The following is a 16,202-nucleotide window of genomic DNA, read 5'->3' as shown; positions in this document are numbered from 1 at the left end:
AATCAATAGAAATTAAATTTTAAAAAATTAAATTGATAGCTAAAACTAATTTGAGATCCTAAAAATTTTCATCTCTTCTTGTTTCTCATCCTCCAATCAGTTTAAATACAAAACAAAAAAAAAACTCAGATAAAATAAATAAATTTTGATATTTTAATTATTAATATATATATATATATATATATGTATTTCAATAAAAGCCCAATCATTTCATGTGGAAGCTTGAATCGAAATGCTTCTGGAAGTTGGTGGAAGAAAATGAAAGCTCACCGTCTCGCTTTTTGTCAAATTCCAGCATTCCATGGCCCTCTTCCTTTCAATGCTTCGTTGACTCGTTGTAGTGTCGTCTTCTTCTCCATCAAAGCTCTGAAGCATCGGAAATGGACGAGACTCGAGTGCAAGTCCCAAGAGTGAAACTAGGTAGTCAAGGCTTAGAGGTAAGTCTCCTTTTCTTTTTTAATCTCAATACAAAATAGTCCAATATTTTTTTTTTTTGTTTTGGTTGAACCGGTTTATCGCTTGGCACATTTGTTGTTATTTGATTCAGTTTAATAATAAGAAGAAAAAGGTTCTGTTTCAGTAGTATTGAGGTCGTCCGAGTCTGACAATCTCGAGCTACTCCAGAAAATTTTTTCCATATTCAAATATTGTGATTATGAGCTTCCCACAAGTAATCTCAGCTCAAAAGGAGGTTTATGTGGAAGAAACAAATACAAACTTCTCAAGCCATAACATTGTTTTGTGTCACAAAATATTAAATTTGACTTTCATCACCTAAATCTTAAAACATATGTTGTCAGAGATTTTCTAATTTTAGTCAAGTTTCTCGTCATATAATCCTCTCAGAACACTGGGAATAATATATTGCATTACACCTATGACAGCTCAAGATAATACATCTATATATAACCACAAAGTTATCTAACCAGTAAATTGATTAACCGACACGCCTGCTTTTGATCACCAAAAAAGTTTCACTAACCAATTAACTTCGCTGTCTGGTAGAATTCAAAAGCTGTATGATCAAATCGCTTTATCTAAATAGAATGAGAATCCCTCTCCGGCCTTCTAACCAAAAAGGGCTCATTCTTTGGTAATATGACTTCTTGTGGAAAGTTAATGAGAAATTAAGTGCTTCCTGTTTGTATCACATATATAATGAAATGCAGGTCTCCAGACTGGGTTTTGGATGTGGGGGACTATCAGGAATTTACAATGCCCCTCTCTCACATCAAGCTGGGTGCTCAATTATTAAGGAAGTTTTCAATAAAGGCATAACCTTTTTGGATACATCTGATCTTTATGGAGATCAACATGATAATGAAATCATGGTTGGCAAGGTATTGCGCATTCTGCTAACTATCAACAATTTAATCTTAAATGCACTTAGTTGATACGAGAGAATACGTCCTTAAGATTGTCCAAAGAAAATATTTAATTCTGTGCTAAGCTTGGGAACACTTGTGACTAGAAGAACAACATAGAAAGGAAGATCATAGTGCTTAATATAATTTTAGAAGTGGCAGTGAATTATGCTGGTGCCCCATGAACTTGTTTAAGTATTTGTTTGTAACCATCATGGAAACAGAAAACTAGCTTTGAATATAATTTCATTTATATCCGAGAATGATTTACACTGAGGTCATTGCAACTTTCTCTACATTTGATGCCCTTATTTGTGCTTTTTCATCATGTAACCGGCTTTAAAAGAACTCCCTCGAGAAGAAGTCCAATTGGCTACTAAATTTGGTATTATTATGTCTGATGGGATGCAATTCAGTGTAAAAGGCACCCCTGAATATGCAAGAGAGTGCTGTGAAGCTAGTCTTAAACGACTTGATGTCAGTTATATTGATTTATACTATCAGCATCGAATCGATACTTCTGTACCAATTGAGGACACTGTAAGTTGTTGATGCATTTCTTCTGTTATGTGTAATACATAGCATTTTCACTATTTCTAATCTGTGGATGTTTGTATGGTTCACTGAACTGAACAAGGAAGATAGGGGAGCTTAAAAAGCTGGTAAATGAAGGGAAGATAAGATATATTGGGTTGTCAGAGGCTAATGCTGATACTATAAGAAGAGCACATGCTGTTCATCCTATCACTGCTTTGCAAATGGAGTATTCTTTATGGTCCCGTGACATTGAAGAAGAGATAATTCCACTTTGCAGGTTTTTTTAAAATACTACTTTTATCTTGTAGTGTGATTTCTATTCTGACTTTCTTAGATATGGTTTGAATGTAGTGATTATTTGCAAAATATCTAAATGGAAATTGTTGCAGTAAATTGCATTCACCTCCCTTGATGTTTTAAGATATGCACTCATATCACCAATAGTGGTTGGATTGGGTGGTAAGGGACTCAATACTTATTGATCATGGTTAAGAGTTCAGTTCTTGTGAATGGAAAAAATTACATTGGAAGAGCTTCTTCTATTTAGACCTCACAAAACTTGAATTTAATTTGGTATTAACAGATAACAAATTTGACTCTCACTTAATGGGACCTCCCTTCTATTAAGATAATCATTAGTTGAGCTAATACTATATGCACTTTGACTCCTTGAATGCTCCTTCCAATAGCCTTCTTCAGCGTGGCATAAATGGCTAAACTTATAGACTAATCTGTTGACTGTTATGGTTATTTAGTTTTAATTCCTTAAAAAATAATGACTGCATGATTCAGTCATTTAAGATAACAAATCCATTACGCTTCAAGCCTCTTGTTCTTTTTGGTTTTCTTAGGCTAAAACTAAGTAGACCTAACAATTGAGAAATCAATCTATAAGACTAATCCAAGCACAAATCATCAAGAGGCCAAGTTAATACTTATGAAAACTTAAAATTAGAGCGGCTACTGAAATATTTTATCATCTAGTCAAATGTTTAGTTATCTTAACTCAATTTTTTTTTTTTTAACTTGCAGAGAACTAGGAATTGGAATAGTAGCGTATAGTCCTCTTGGTCGAGGCTTTTTTGCAGGGAAGGCAGTAGAGGAAAGTTTACCAAGCCAAAGTTTATTGGTACAGTCCCAGTTTTAAGTTTGCATGAATTTGCAATAGGATGATACTTCAAGTGAGAAATGCCTATAAGGATAACTACAATTATATACTTGTATTCCTGCGGAGGATTGGCTTTTGAAATTTGGTACACCTTTTTTTTTTTTGGCTGTAATAGGCAATTCATCCGAGGTTCATTGGAGAAAATTTGGAAAAGAACAAGCTCTTTTATAAACGACTCTCTGATTTGGCTTCCAAGCATGCATGCACTCCTGCTCAATTAGCTCTCGCATGGCTTCTGCATCAGGGGAATGATATAGTTCCTATCCCAGGTAGAGTCACCTACGCACTTAACAAAATACCTTTCTTCTAATGAAAGAAAAAAGGTTAATTGTTTGGTTAAAGTTAGAAATATTAACCAAACTAACCATGAATCTCACTTGATTATGAAGTAATCTGTGCCTGAATTTCTAGGATTAAGTGGTCAATCTGAGCTTCCACTTAAGAGTCAAATAGTATTTGAATTTTATACAATATCAGAGTCTCCAACCAAGCAGTCAATTTAATCCTTCTCGCCTCCATGCCATGTGTATCCATATTAGTTGAACCAATAATACTCTTCAAATAAAAGTGTAAGCATTTGTCCCGTTGGGAGAGATGTCCGCATTTAGCACTTGACCATGCCTCAAACTTGATTGCTTCTAGTAGGAGAATTCATGTGAGCAATTAAAAAAAAAAAAAGTGTAAGCATTTGGGGACAAGGGTCTTTGAAGGTGTTATTTGGTTTTGGCATATTCATAGATATTTTTACCTATTTCTGTATAACTCTTTCATCAATTCATCCTCTTATAGTCTTATCTATCCGCTGCCTAATGGGCATTTCTGGACGAATAGTACCTTTAATCTTTGTTAATTATGATAATTTTTTTTTTTTTGGGGTAAATCCAAGATGTATCATTTCTGTTAATTGAGTTCTTCGTGATGAAATATTGCTTTGATACGATAGGGACAACGAAAGTCAAGAACCTTGAGAACAACATTGGATCTCTGACAGTTAAGCTTACAGATGAAGATGTGAGGGTAATTTCTGATGTAATTCCTGCTCATGAATTTGCTGGGGAACGAGAATATGACATGTTCTCAAAATATATGTGGAAGTTTGCAACTACCCCTCCAAAGCAATTGCAAGAGAAATGAAACAAACTTTCTTTTCCTTGTACACACCTAAGAAAATGAATTGTGGGTTTTGTTTGTTAAGATTTGGTTAAGAGTATTACTTCTACAGAATCAAACTTTACATGTCTGTTGTTTAAATGAACCAGAAATTGCAGTTGTGCATGTGTGTCAGACAACCTGGTTATAGTAACTCATGCCTGAATGAGATATATTTCGTGTATAATAACTCCATTTGTTTTTTATAAATAGGTCTAGATTTCCAATCCTTACATACATATATAATGTAAAAATTTTAACAAATTACAATATTCATAAGTTATAAATAATGTGATTCATTTCTTAGATTTCATGCAATGCATGAGATCAAAAATTTTTTACAGTGATAAATAGTCTACGAATTGGGAATATTATAGCTCATTTATCAGATTTGAAGAATAATGCATGAATAAATTGCATGGACATCACAAAATCTCATTCTAATGTGTTGTGAAAAAAATAGTTGTAAAATTAATAAATCACTGACCATTTCAAGATCATTTGAATAGTGAAACGTCACAAATTTAAGAGGATAAATTTGCACCAACTGGGTCACTTAATTTTTATCACATTTTTTTAAATGGATAGATGTATGAATATATGAATAGAAAGCGTTTGATTTGGTGAAATTTACACGTTAACTTTATATCTATCACTGTATTATTATTTATAATTTTTTAAAAGTGCTCATAATTTTTAAATCTCAATAAGAATAATAAATAAATCTCAATGAAATAGGCAATTGACAAAAGATTACTATGGAATGGGTTACTTTAAAGTTCTTAAGTACTTATCTAACATAATTTTTTGTACAATTATATTTTTGACATTCTACAAAATAATATAAAGCATTGTTATTAAAACTTAAACTAAAGTTGCTAATAAAAAAAAAAGTAAAGATATTAATGTAAGAAGTATAATTATTACAAAACAAAACTAAAATCATGGATAGTTATGTTGTTAGTATCTAAACTGAGGTTGTTAAGATGGAAACCTATTTGTTACTTATTATATAACTAAACTAATAACTACAATTTTTATATTAACAAATTTATCTTTTTATCAACAATGTTAGTTTAGGTTCTATATTTTCTATCATTTCAATAAAAGTTAGAAATGTAATTTTATAAAAGATTATGCCAAATAATTTTTAAAAATTTCAAAATAATTATTCTATTTTATGGTACTCTTATTATTTGCCTAGGGAATTTATTTATCTTTTTTCAATAAATATAATAAAAAAACGTTTATTAAAAGTGAGACGCAAAGTAATCATCATTTTCCCTGGTGGTATAGATTCCATCCAAAAAAAAAAAAAAACCCTTGTAGATTCCATTGCAGCTCCACACACAAACACACAAAGGCGCGCACTTACAAAAATACATTCCTATATGGGTGTCGACCTTTCGTTATGCTTTTGGTAGTTGGTGGAAGAAAATGACGGCCCTGATCGGCGCGCTCTCTCTTCTTTTTCAATGATTGGTTTAACATCTTCGCCAAGGCTCTGTACAATCGCTGAATCGCATATGGACAGCACTGAATCGCGAGTGCCCAGAGTCAAACTTGGTCGTCAAGGCTTGGAGGTAACCTTCATTCCTGCTTCAATACTGTATTGTCGAAACAGAGTTCCGAGCTTTAAACAGTCAATCCTATTTCGAGATTTTGAGTGTTTTTCACTGTTTTTTAGAATTGATTGTTATTTGCTATGATTCAACACGAAGTGGATCATAAAATTTTACTTTCTCCAGAATCATCCATAGCTCAGAGCTTTGCGTGAGAATGCTTGAAGTCGATTGTTTCGAAAATTAGGGGTTTTCTCGAGCAAACTACAGGCCTTGATATTATATGTAATCAGTTTTAATGTGCGTGCGTGCGTGCGTGCGTGTGTGTAGATTGGTGGACAGTGTCACTTTCATTGTTGAATGGCTCAGTTCTAATGCTTTTTTTTTTTTAACCAGAAAAAGGATAATCATTAATCGAATAAACAAAGTGAAGCCATGAGCCAGTGGCAAAGGCATACAAAGTAAAAGAGAGAAACTACTAAACTAGCCTATTCCTTCACGGTCCCGGTCCATTGTGGCATCAGATTGCAGGGATCTGTTGAGAGATATTGAGTCCTTAGAGATAATGGCGAGAAGAGAGGGTGATGGGTCAAAAACCCAACCAGATGGTTCCACCCCCTTAGATGCAGTGGCTGCAAGAAAATATGCGGCGGCGTTCCCTGATCGTTTGACCAGAGAGAGATGAAGCGATGAGAAGGACTCCAAGGATTCCAATAGCTCAGCCAGTAGATTATGCCAAGTCCAATTGCAGCGATCCCCTCCATTGGATGATAAAGCTTTGTGTAGTTATTGACAGTCCAGCTCAAGTATAAATGGTTGATGGATAGATTCTGTCATGAGTAATAAGGCTTTCTTGCAAGCAAGAACTTCAGCCATGAAGCCTGATGAAGCTTGAACAGATTCACACCAACCTTAGATAAATGAGCTATCTGATGACCTCCATATTATTCCTGTACCAGAATTTCCTGAAGAAGCCAGAAAAGATCCATCACAATTGACTTTGATCAAACCTAATGGAGGAGGAGACCATGTGCTTGGAGTAAAAACAGGGCTTGTATAGTGAGGCTTATCAATAAAGTTGGCTGACCAGTAATCCCATGTAGCAGCATCCGTATGAGAATGAGAGACCACCTGAAAAGGATCAATGACTGCACCAGCGAAGATTGAGGCAGATCTCATCTTCCAGATGTTCTAACATAGGTTAGCAATGTATGTCTTACCATAATCATCTGTGTAGTTTTCGCTCATGAGTAGGGCATAACACGAACGATCAAAGGAGGTGATGTCAGCAACATTAATGGCGATAGTGAGATAACTCCCATACCATGCCTGTCTAGCCCAATCACACAACAGGAGGAGATGTTCAATGAACTCAGGGTAATTATGGCAGATTGGGCATAAAGGATCTACAGCACATTTTTGATTATACAATGCCTCTTTAGTGGCAAGCGCATCATTGATTACTTGCCACATAAAATGCTTGACCTTCAGTTGTTGTTTTAGATGCCATAGGCCCTGCTAGATATCATGGGGTAGAGACGCGGAGGAGCTTGTAGATGCACTAACAAGTTGTGGGGATTGAGCCACCAATAATCTGTAACCAAGCTTGGCCGAATAAGTACCATTGTTAGCAGCAGCCCACGCACCAGTATCAATAATCGAGTTCATTGGAATTGGAATTTTCAAAATGTGAGTGATAGTTTCAGAGGTATAGGAGGTTGAAATGGGTGTTAAATTCCATTGACCTCGTGAAATCAGATTAAAAACCTTTAGGGTTTTATAAATTACAGCACCTACAACAGGGATAGCTTTGCAGTTTGGTGAGGCAGGAATCCATGGGTCCTCCCACGAGCTAATGTCATTACCATTTTCAACTTTCCAGCAAAAATCTTTCAACAACATGTCTCTACCCGGAAGCAAGCTACTCCAAGCCCAAGAGGCTTTTGGACCATGTTCAGCAGCGAGAAAAGACCTGTTAGGGAAATAGATGCTTTTTAATACCTTTACCCAGAGCTGATCAGGGTTGGTAAGAAGTCGCCATGCAGATTTGGCTAGAAGGGCATCATTAAATTTCATGAAATCTCGAAAACCCACCTTCCATCTTTTTTTGCCTTACAGAGCTTATTCCAAGCCTTCCAATGGATACTGTTTCGACTCATGAAGTACTAATGCTTGAGTTTTAATATCTCAGTCTTTGATTATATTAGCCCTTATGAAAAACGGACAATAAATGAAGCGCTGCCTGTTTATGCCATATTTATCTAATGCAGGTTTCTGCAGTGGGTTTTGGATGCGGAGGATTATCTGGAGTTTATAATGCCCCTCTTTCACATGAAGCAGGATGCTCAGTTATTAGGGAAGCATTCAGTAAGGGTGTAACCTTCTTTGATACATCTGATGCTTATGGAGATGAACATGATAACGAAATCATGGTTGGCAAGGTATTTCATATTACTTTCCTACTCATATTTTTTTTTTCATTTTTAACTATGGTCCCTAAATTAGATTATTATTATTGTGTGGTCAATGAATTTAAACTGGGACTACATAAATGAAGCCAGCTGTTAAAATAGTTTATTCAATTATAAAATAGTATCAAATTCAGATATTCATAAAATTACGTGTATGATATATTATAAATTATTAACATCGTTTTAAGTTTGACAAAAATCCATTTAACTCATTAATCCCATATGGTTCATTCATGTATAATCTTAAGCAAACTTTTCACGAGCCTGGCCCTAGATTTCATTCAACTAAACAAGGTGAGGTCAAACAACTTGTTTCTTAAATGAGCCAGGCTTAAGAATGCCAGGGCTCAGCTAATTTATACCCTTAACTCTACTGACATTTACTAGTGCCCAATGTATTTGATTATAACTGATTCGTAGAGGCAATCATTTAATGGGAAAATATAAGATTTGTTGAATGTGTATTTGAGAGTGTAATATACTCGGGTCAATGCAGTACGTTTTATGTACTTACTGAAACATTTTCATCATATTCCAGGCTTTAAAAGAACTGCCTCGGGAAAGAGTTCAACTGGCTGCTAAATTTGGTATAGTTGTGTCTGAAGGGATGCAATTCAGCATCAAAGGCACGCCTGAATATGTAAGGGAGTGCTGTGAAGCTAGTCTTAAGCGACTTGATGTCAATTATATTGATTTATACTATCAGCATGGAATTGACACTTCTGTGCCAATTGAGGACAGAGTTTTTAGGTGCATCTGTTCTTGTACGAGCAATGCATACCTTTCCTCTACTTCTAAACTGTGAATGCTTGTGCTGTTTATACTGACCACATTGGGGAAGATAGGGGAACTTAAAAAAAAAATGGCAAATGAAGGAAAGGTAAGATACATTGGGTTGTCAGAGGCTAATGCTGATACTATAAGGAGAGCACAGGCTGTTCATCCTATCACTGCTCTACAAATGGAGTATTCCTTTTGGACCCGTGAAATTGAAGAAGAGATTATTCCACTTTGCCAGGTTTGTCGCATACTGATTTTGATCTTGCAGTTTGATTTGTTTTCTATTTGTTTATATGTGGTGTCGAGTCAGATTATCTGCAAAACATTTCAAATGAAATTGTTAGGCATTCACTCCCCTGAAATTTTTGGAATTACACTTACATCTCTGATTTTATTTTACACATAAACCTCCTCTCTATTATCTTTGAAGTTTGTGAAATTCAATGGAAATTGATAGCATTTTTCATCATATATAAATTTTTATCGTGTATATGTAAAGAAAGATGAGCGTAAAGAATTAGTATTTTGCATTGAACTTCATGATCTCCAGAGGCTCAAACTAGATTAATAAAGGAACCAAATTATTAGTTTGGTGTATATCACAAATTATTGAAAGGCCAAATTAATACGTATAAAAACTTAAAATAGGAGAGGCTAGTGTGATATTTATAGAACTAGTCAAATTATTAGTTATCGTACTTAATCCTTTTTTTCCACTTGCGGAAAACTAGGGATCGGAATTGTGGCATATAGCCCTCTTGGTCGAGGCTTTCTTGCAGGGAAAGCAGTGGATGAGAGTTTGCCTAGTCAAAGCCATTTGGTATGCATCCAGTTTTAAGTTTGCAAGAATGTGCACTTGTAGGATCTTTACAATGAAAGGAAAATGTTTATAAGAATGTGTAGATCAGTTATATACTTTTGATATATTGTTTCTGTAACAGGCTACGCATCCAAAGTTCAGTGGAGAAATTCTGGAATTGAACATGTTATACAAACGATTTTCTGACTTGGCTTCTAAACATGATTGCACTCCTTCACAGTTAGCTTTAGCATGGCTTCTCCATCAGGGCAATGATATAGCTCCTATCCCTGGTAGTGTCACCCTACACTTAAAGCATTTCAATTTTTTTTTTTTAATTTTGGTTTGTTATGGATGTTATGAGTAAGCTTTAACTTGATGGTTCATGATATGACTTCAGCATATTTATGGCCAGGCGTCCAATGTAAGCCTTTGCTTAACAGTGAAGTATTTGACCTGATGTCAGAATCTTATGACCAAACAATCAGGAATGTCAATCTCCTTAACATAAATTTATAGTGGGGCTATGTTTTGCCCGCTTCAATCTCATAGGCAGTAAATATATTAATGAAATCAATCATAGGCCTTTACTTGATGGTTTGAGTTATTTGCTGTCTTCTGCTGTTGATTCATGAGTTTTTTGTCTTACATGCTTAACACAATTCTACCAATTGACTTTTCTAGATTTCTCATACTTATCTTAAGCGTTGCCAACCGATGAAGTGAAAAATAGGATATCTATGTATAATATAAGAATTCTAACAAGTCATACTTCTTCATGAGCCATAAGTTATAAAGCATCGATGCTTTAAATTGTCTAACATATCTGTATCAATATTGTATCCAATATCGATACTCACCGATACTTTTTTAATACGTATCCATAAAATATTAAAATAATATTTTTTTAATTTTTTAAAAAAATTAATTTTTAATATGTATCTGATACTTTTAGATTGTTAATCAATACTTGAAAAATAAAAATATTAAAAAATTAAATTTATTAAAACTTGTACTATTAAATTTTTTTATTACTAATATCATTTTTTGATTTGTTTTCAAAGTCAAAGATTAGATTTTTCTTAAAAAAATAAGTTTTGAATGTAATAAAAAAATAAATATTATATTTTTTTAATTATAAAAATGTGAAAAATGTAATCTTATGATAGTCGAGAAAGAAATGTTGATACTATCCCTGTTAATAGGGACCATGTGGTAGGCAATTAAGTATAGATAAAATAAAAATATAATTAATGATTATATTTTACTTGATATTATTATAAATGATTATATATGTATGCTAATTTAAATATTTTCTGAATTAAAATATTTTTATAAATATACATGCACGTATCAAAAATGTATTATATATTATATTTTCAAAAATTAAAGTATTAACGTATTGAATATGACACGTACCAATATATGTCCTAACATATGGTATTGCCTTTTACTTGATCAAGACTCACCCTCTCACTCGGGAGGAAGAGGGTTTCTCCACTTTTTTTCTTTCATTTCTTCAATCCTTATCATTTGAATTATTTTATTAAATAATTTTTTTAAATGATAAATTTAATAAATGATGAGGATGGAAAAAATGAAGGAAAAAGAAGTAAAGAGATCCGAAATCCCCCTCTCTGTTTCTCCATCACACACAAATATGTTAGAGATGTTAATAACAATTAAGAAGAAAGACAAATCTGATCACGTGCCTTGAAGAAGAAAGCAGGTATGGATTGGTTTACTTTGAAGACTCTTTTGGAGATATATACTGCTTGAAGGCACACCACCAACCTCATTGACCCTTAGTTAGGAAGAAAGTGAGAAAGAGATAAACATGACGTTAATTACTTCCTTCAATTATTTTTATAGAGCAGAAAAAAAAATTATTTCAATTATAAGTTACAACATTAAATTTTTATTATAAATTTTTCTTTTATCTTCAATTGAATATTGAAAAGAAATAATATATTGTTAATGTCTCTAAATTTAATATAGACGAAGTTAAAAAATTATTAAATTTTTAAACAGAGCTAATGGGATTTAAAATTTTTCTTGATACCGGTGAGACATATTTAAAATGACTTATAAGCAAATGAGTATATTTCTTTAGGTGTAAAAATTAAATTTTAAAGACATGAAACCTCCATTAACTACTAGAATTTGTAGTTTTGAGGCTTTGAATACCTAAAACCTCCGTTAACAACTTTACATAATGATGACAAAAAATATTTTCATGTATTATTAGGACATTTTTAGTTCAATTTGGAGTCATCTAAGTATTTTTGAGAGAAAATGAAACTATTATTTAAGAAAAAGGAAAGAAAATTACTTTTAAATATGAGAAGGGATACTTGATAGTATCTTATTGAAATGAATGGATTAAGCTTTTCTTTTTACTTTCTTCTTCATTTTAATGTATTATTTGTTCCCTTTTGCTGTTTCCAAAAGTATGTGTGGCTGATTATCTTTAAATCTAGAGAAACTATAAACCTATTGATGGATTTGACTCTTTTTTACCCATTACTTAAGATTAATGTTGATTTTGATTACTCAATCTTATGTTTTAACATCTATTCAATGCTTGGCCAATATTAAATATGATTTTAGGTTTTGAAATTTTTCCTTGACAAAAGGGAATTCCATTTGAACTATTGAATTGAGTTATATGGGATTAAATTTTATTTAATTTGTAATTAAAATTAACATATACTTAATTGCCCCGTATAATCATTGTGATGTATTATTGGTTTGAATTGCCTCTTGAATACTTGTGTTAGACTTAACACAATAAATTTGAGAGAGGGTTATTAATAGATTAAATGACCCTAATAACTATTAAAACTCTCAATTAACGAAGGAAAAATAATAATTAAGAATCTTCTAAGAACATTAATCTCAATTACGGATCATAAAATTTTAAAATTTTAGTTAAGGATCATGGTTCTTAATTGTGATAAAAAAAGATAATTTGTATGGTGGGATTCATTAACGCTACTTGGGGATTCACTAACCTAATTTGAGAAAATTACTAACGTATATTATGAAAACATGAAATCCCACTTGAAAATTGATTATTTAACAAAAACCTCCATTTGAAAATTCACTAACCTGACTTAAAAAAATTTCTAACGTATATTGTAAAAATATAAAACTCGATTTGAGAATCGAATGTTTAACAAAAAGCACAACTTGAGAATTCACTAACTAGACTTGAAAAAATTTTTAAGGTATATTGTAAAAAAAATATAACCCTACTTGAGAATTAATTGTTTAATAAAAAGTGACTTGTCCAAATTGATGTTTTTTTATTAAATAATTGATTCCCAAGTGAAGTTTCATGTTTTTACAATATATGTTAAAAAAATTTTCAAGTTAAGTTAGTGAATTCTCAAGTGGTACTTTTTGTTAAACAATTAATTTTCAAATGAGGTTTCATATTTTCATAATATACATTAACAATTTTCTCAAGTTGGATTAATGAATCTTCAAGTGGTAATAATAAATTCCATCTCACAAACTATATTTTTTATCACAATTAAGAACCATGGTACTTAATTGATATTTTAAAATTTTATAATCCGTAATTGAGATTAATATTCATAAAAGGTCCTCAATTGTCATTTTCCTATTAACAAAATTGGCTTTGAACTTAATTAATTGAGTTAAAATGGAGTCTAAGAAGTTATAGGAGATTAATAACTATTGATTGCTTTTCTCAAATGATTATTAGATTTAAGCATTTCATTGCATTTTTATTAAATTTAATTTTAATTTTGATTAATCAATCAATTTCAATGAGCTTTGCTTGACATAAACAAAAATGAAAACTTTATTACATAACTATTATTTTGCTTGATTTCTCGTGAGATCGACCTTAAAAGATTATTATATTGCATATTGATTCTAACACTTGATACATTTTTGTGTGCATCACATGAACCAAAGAAGTTGTGGATGGGTGTTGTTTACTTGGGGAAAATAGCCAATGCCTTCGATAAAAGCTCTTATATTAAGGATCATGGGAGAGTTGCTTGTAATAAGAACTTGAGGAAGCAGTTGCCAACTCCAAGTGAATTTCACAACTCGTAAAAGACATTTATCTTGCTCACATAAAATAATATGTTCATAATCTAATTTCCCCACCTTTCTTTCTTGTCTACTCATTCCTCTGGAAATATCTCTTCAAAGCATACCAAACTCTTTTTTTTTCTTTTATTTTTTTGGGGTGCAATTTACCTAACTTTTTTTTTTTTAAATACATTAGAAGGGGACAGATACAGGGTCAAAAGAAACAAGTGTCCGGCAGCACATAAATTTTGTTCTTTGCAACTTCTCAAATTCCTATTTAAACATATAAACTCACGAATCCACTTTTAAGGAAAAAATGGGTGAGAAGATATACATACCATTTGAGTTAGGAATGTAGAAATTCTGATCCAACGATATATAACTAGCAAATTGTTTATTCTTGCAGCTCTATGGTAATGATTTAAGCCAACTGCATTTTGGGTGTTTGAAAATACACATTTTACAGGGAAGTAATCATTTGTTAAATGTCAAGTGCTTGGGTGTATTAATCGTGAACAACTGAAATTTAAAAAAGAATTACTTGTTGAGGTAAAAGTAAAACAACTCAAAAGCGAAAGGGGAAAAAAGGGTAGAAAGATGGAGCTAAAGAAAAAAAGGATTGTCTGCCCATAACATCGCACATGAAAGCTATTTTGTACCTAGCAATTTGGCTTTTTCCTAATTCAATGCTGAAATAGTCACATGTGGCTCTCTGTACTTCGCTTTGTGCTAGTAACTATTACGCAATCCATGTGATGTGAGACAGAGTACCCCATTTAAAACCTTAATATTAGAAGCCATTTTTAGGGGAGATTCATTGGGAGTGAATGCCAAAAAAGAAAAAGGAAAACAGAAAAAGTGCCAGATTTTTTTTTTTTAAGAAAAAAGCATTGGATGCACAATTTTCCCTTCCCCCCTCCAATTTGCCAATAATCAATCCCATGAGCTTAATCAATGTTGATTAAGGTATACAAACATTGAAGTTTAGTGCACGAAAAAAATGTTTTCCAAAAAGAAAATTGAGAATATATGTATCAAGAAAGAAAATGGAATAAACACTTTTTTACTTACCACAAGCGATGCTGATTAGGGTGCATTACATTACTAAGGTAAACAAACACCAACCCATACACAATCCTCTTTTCCCCCTTTCACGATTTGCCAGTAATCACTCCCCTAAGTAAGGAACCAACTTGTAATGCGGATTAGGAGTTAAGTTATCTTGTTGAATCCTCTTAATTATGTTATTATGTGGTGAATCTCAGGGGAAAAAGTGAAGTCCATTGAATAAAATCCATGCATTGATATTTAATTATTCATTGTGGAGGTTCAATGTATTCAATTCTTGCACATCCCTCTCCACCAAAGGTGGTTGAGGCAGAATGCATTTTTTGCGCATAACAATTAAATCAGTTTTGTTTTGAAGTAAGGCTTGGTTAATGACTTAATGTAACAGTAAAGACAGCTACATTACTTTATTTTATTTTATTTTAAAAAAGAATACATGTTGAACTGAGAGTTGACTTCGATGCTATAAAAATATGCAGGGTAACTTTTCAAAAATATAATCGATTTCGAAGTAGTTATATGATATTTTCAGAACAAAAATAATATCGAGTATAAATTATACAAATACTTAAAAACATAATGTAACTTTTTTTTTTGGATAAAAACTCACTCTAGTTATTAATTGGAAAGAATGTTAATACAGTATAAGTGAGTTTTTTTTTTTTTGCCTGTACAGTATAATTGAGTTAGAAATATTTAACTACAGGTCAACAAAAGTTAAAAATATTTAATTGCTTAGTTAACTCCGATTATCTATGGTTAAAAAAAAAAAGGTACCTCCAATTATCTATAGGCCAATGCAACGCCTGAAGCAATTGAAGTCTGCACGCTCCAAAGTCTGCAGCCATAGGACTCAGGAGAGTCCCCTGGCTTCCCCCATTCCCCCCCCCCCCCCAACAAAACAAAAAAAAAAAAAATCACTTCGCTTATATAATAATGATTGGATAATATTTTTAAAATGAAAATAAAATATGATATTTTCTCTCCCTTGTATCATTTAATTTTTTAATTTGAACTCTGTTCAGCTTCAATATTATGCGCAATGCACAATGGTCATAATAAATAAAAATATCATAGCGTGTCTTGAAAAAGAATGCCAAATGTAAGTCAGATATATTTAAAACAAAAAAAAAAAAACAAGAAGGTAAATTTATCCTGACTTTCCAAGTGCTAACTGTAGAGAATTTTAATTAATACACTATAAATGCATTAAAGAAGTTTTGTTTTTTCAAT

At 32.3% G+C, this 16,202-nt stretch overlaps 2 protein-coding genes across 9 annotated transcripts; both read left to right on the top strand.

The window, feature by feature from the left end:
• Positions 1–280: 280 nt before the first annotated feature.
• On the top strand, positions 281–4,340 carry LOC129319899 (perakine reductase-like). Of its 2 annotated transcripts, none has more exons than XM_054965008.1 (7): positions 281–437; positions 1,170–1,339; positions 1,700–1,904; positions 2,006–2,178; positions 2,934–3,030; positions 3,185–3,338; positions 4,013–4,340. In XM_054965008.1, exons 1-7 carry the CDS (start codon positions 381–383, stop codon positions 4,201–4,203), a joined length of 1,047 nt encoding a protein of 348 aa, XP_054820983.1. In that variant the 5' UTR covers positions 281–380; the 3' UTR covers positions 4,204–4,340. The 2 variants fall into 2 exon arrangements, with proteins under 2 accessions (XP_054820983.1, XP_054820982.1); XM_054965007.1 differs by having other exon boundaries at positions 1,170–1,340; positions 1,781–1,904.
• A 1,231-nt stretch (positions 4,341–5,571) lies between these two features.
• On the top strand, positions 5,572–10,437 carry LOC129320037 (perakine reductase-like). Of its 7 annotated transcripts, none has more exons than XR_008595606.1 (7): positions 5,572–5,801; positions 6,177–7,157; positions 7,284–7,942; positions 8,051–8,221; positions 8,790–9,269; positions 9,763–9,851; positions 9,973–10,437. XR_008595606.1 is itself a non-coding variant. In XM_054965173.1 (7 exons), exons 1-7 carry the CDS (start codon positions 5,694–5,696, stop codon positions 10,347–10,349), a joined length of 1,011 nt encoding a protein of 336 aa, XP_054821148.1. In that variant the 5' UTR covers positions 5,577–5,693; the 3' UTR covers positions 10,350–10,437. The 7 variants fall into 7 exon arrangements, 1 of the variants encoding a protein (XP_054821148.1); XR_008595607.1 differs by having other exon boundaries at positions 5,573–5,801; positions 6,177–6,980; XM_054965173.1 differs by lacking the exons at positions 6,177–7,157; positions 7,284–7,942 and having other exon boundaries at positions 5,577–5,801; positions 8,790–8,993; positions 9,093–9,267; ... (1 more) ...; positions 9,973–10,123; positions 10,246–10,437.
• The last annotated feature ends 5,765 nt before the right edge of the window (positions 10,438–16,202 follow it).

This window comes from Prosopis cineraria, unplaced genomic scaffold, assembly GCF_029017545.1.
Source record: "Prosopis cineraria cultivar Desert tree isolate PC_DT_omini unplaced genomic scaffold, ASM2901754v1 PC9, whole genome shotgun sequence".
In the NCBI taxonomy this organism is placed as follows: domain Eukaryota; kingdom Viridiplantae; phylum Streptophyta; class Magnoliopsida; order Fabales; family Fabaceae; genus Prosopis; species Prosopis cineraria.
The sequence above is the reverse complement of the archived record's forward strand: the minus strand, read 5'-3'. Positions and strand labels throughout refer to the sequence as shown.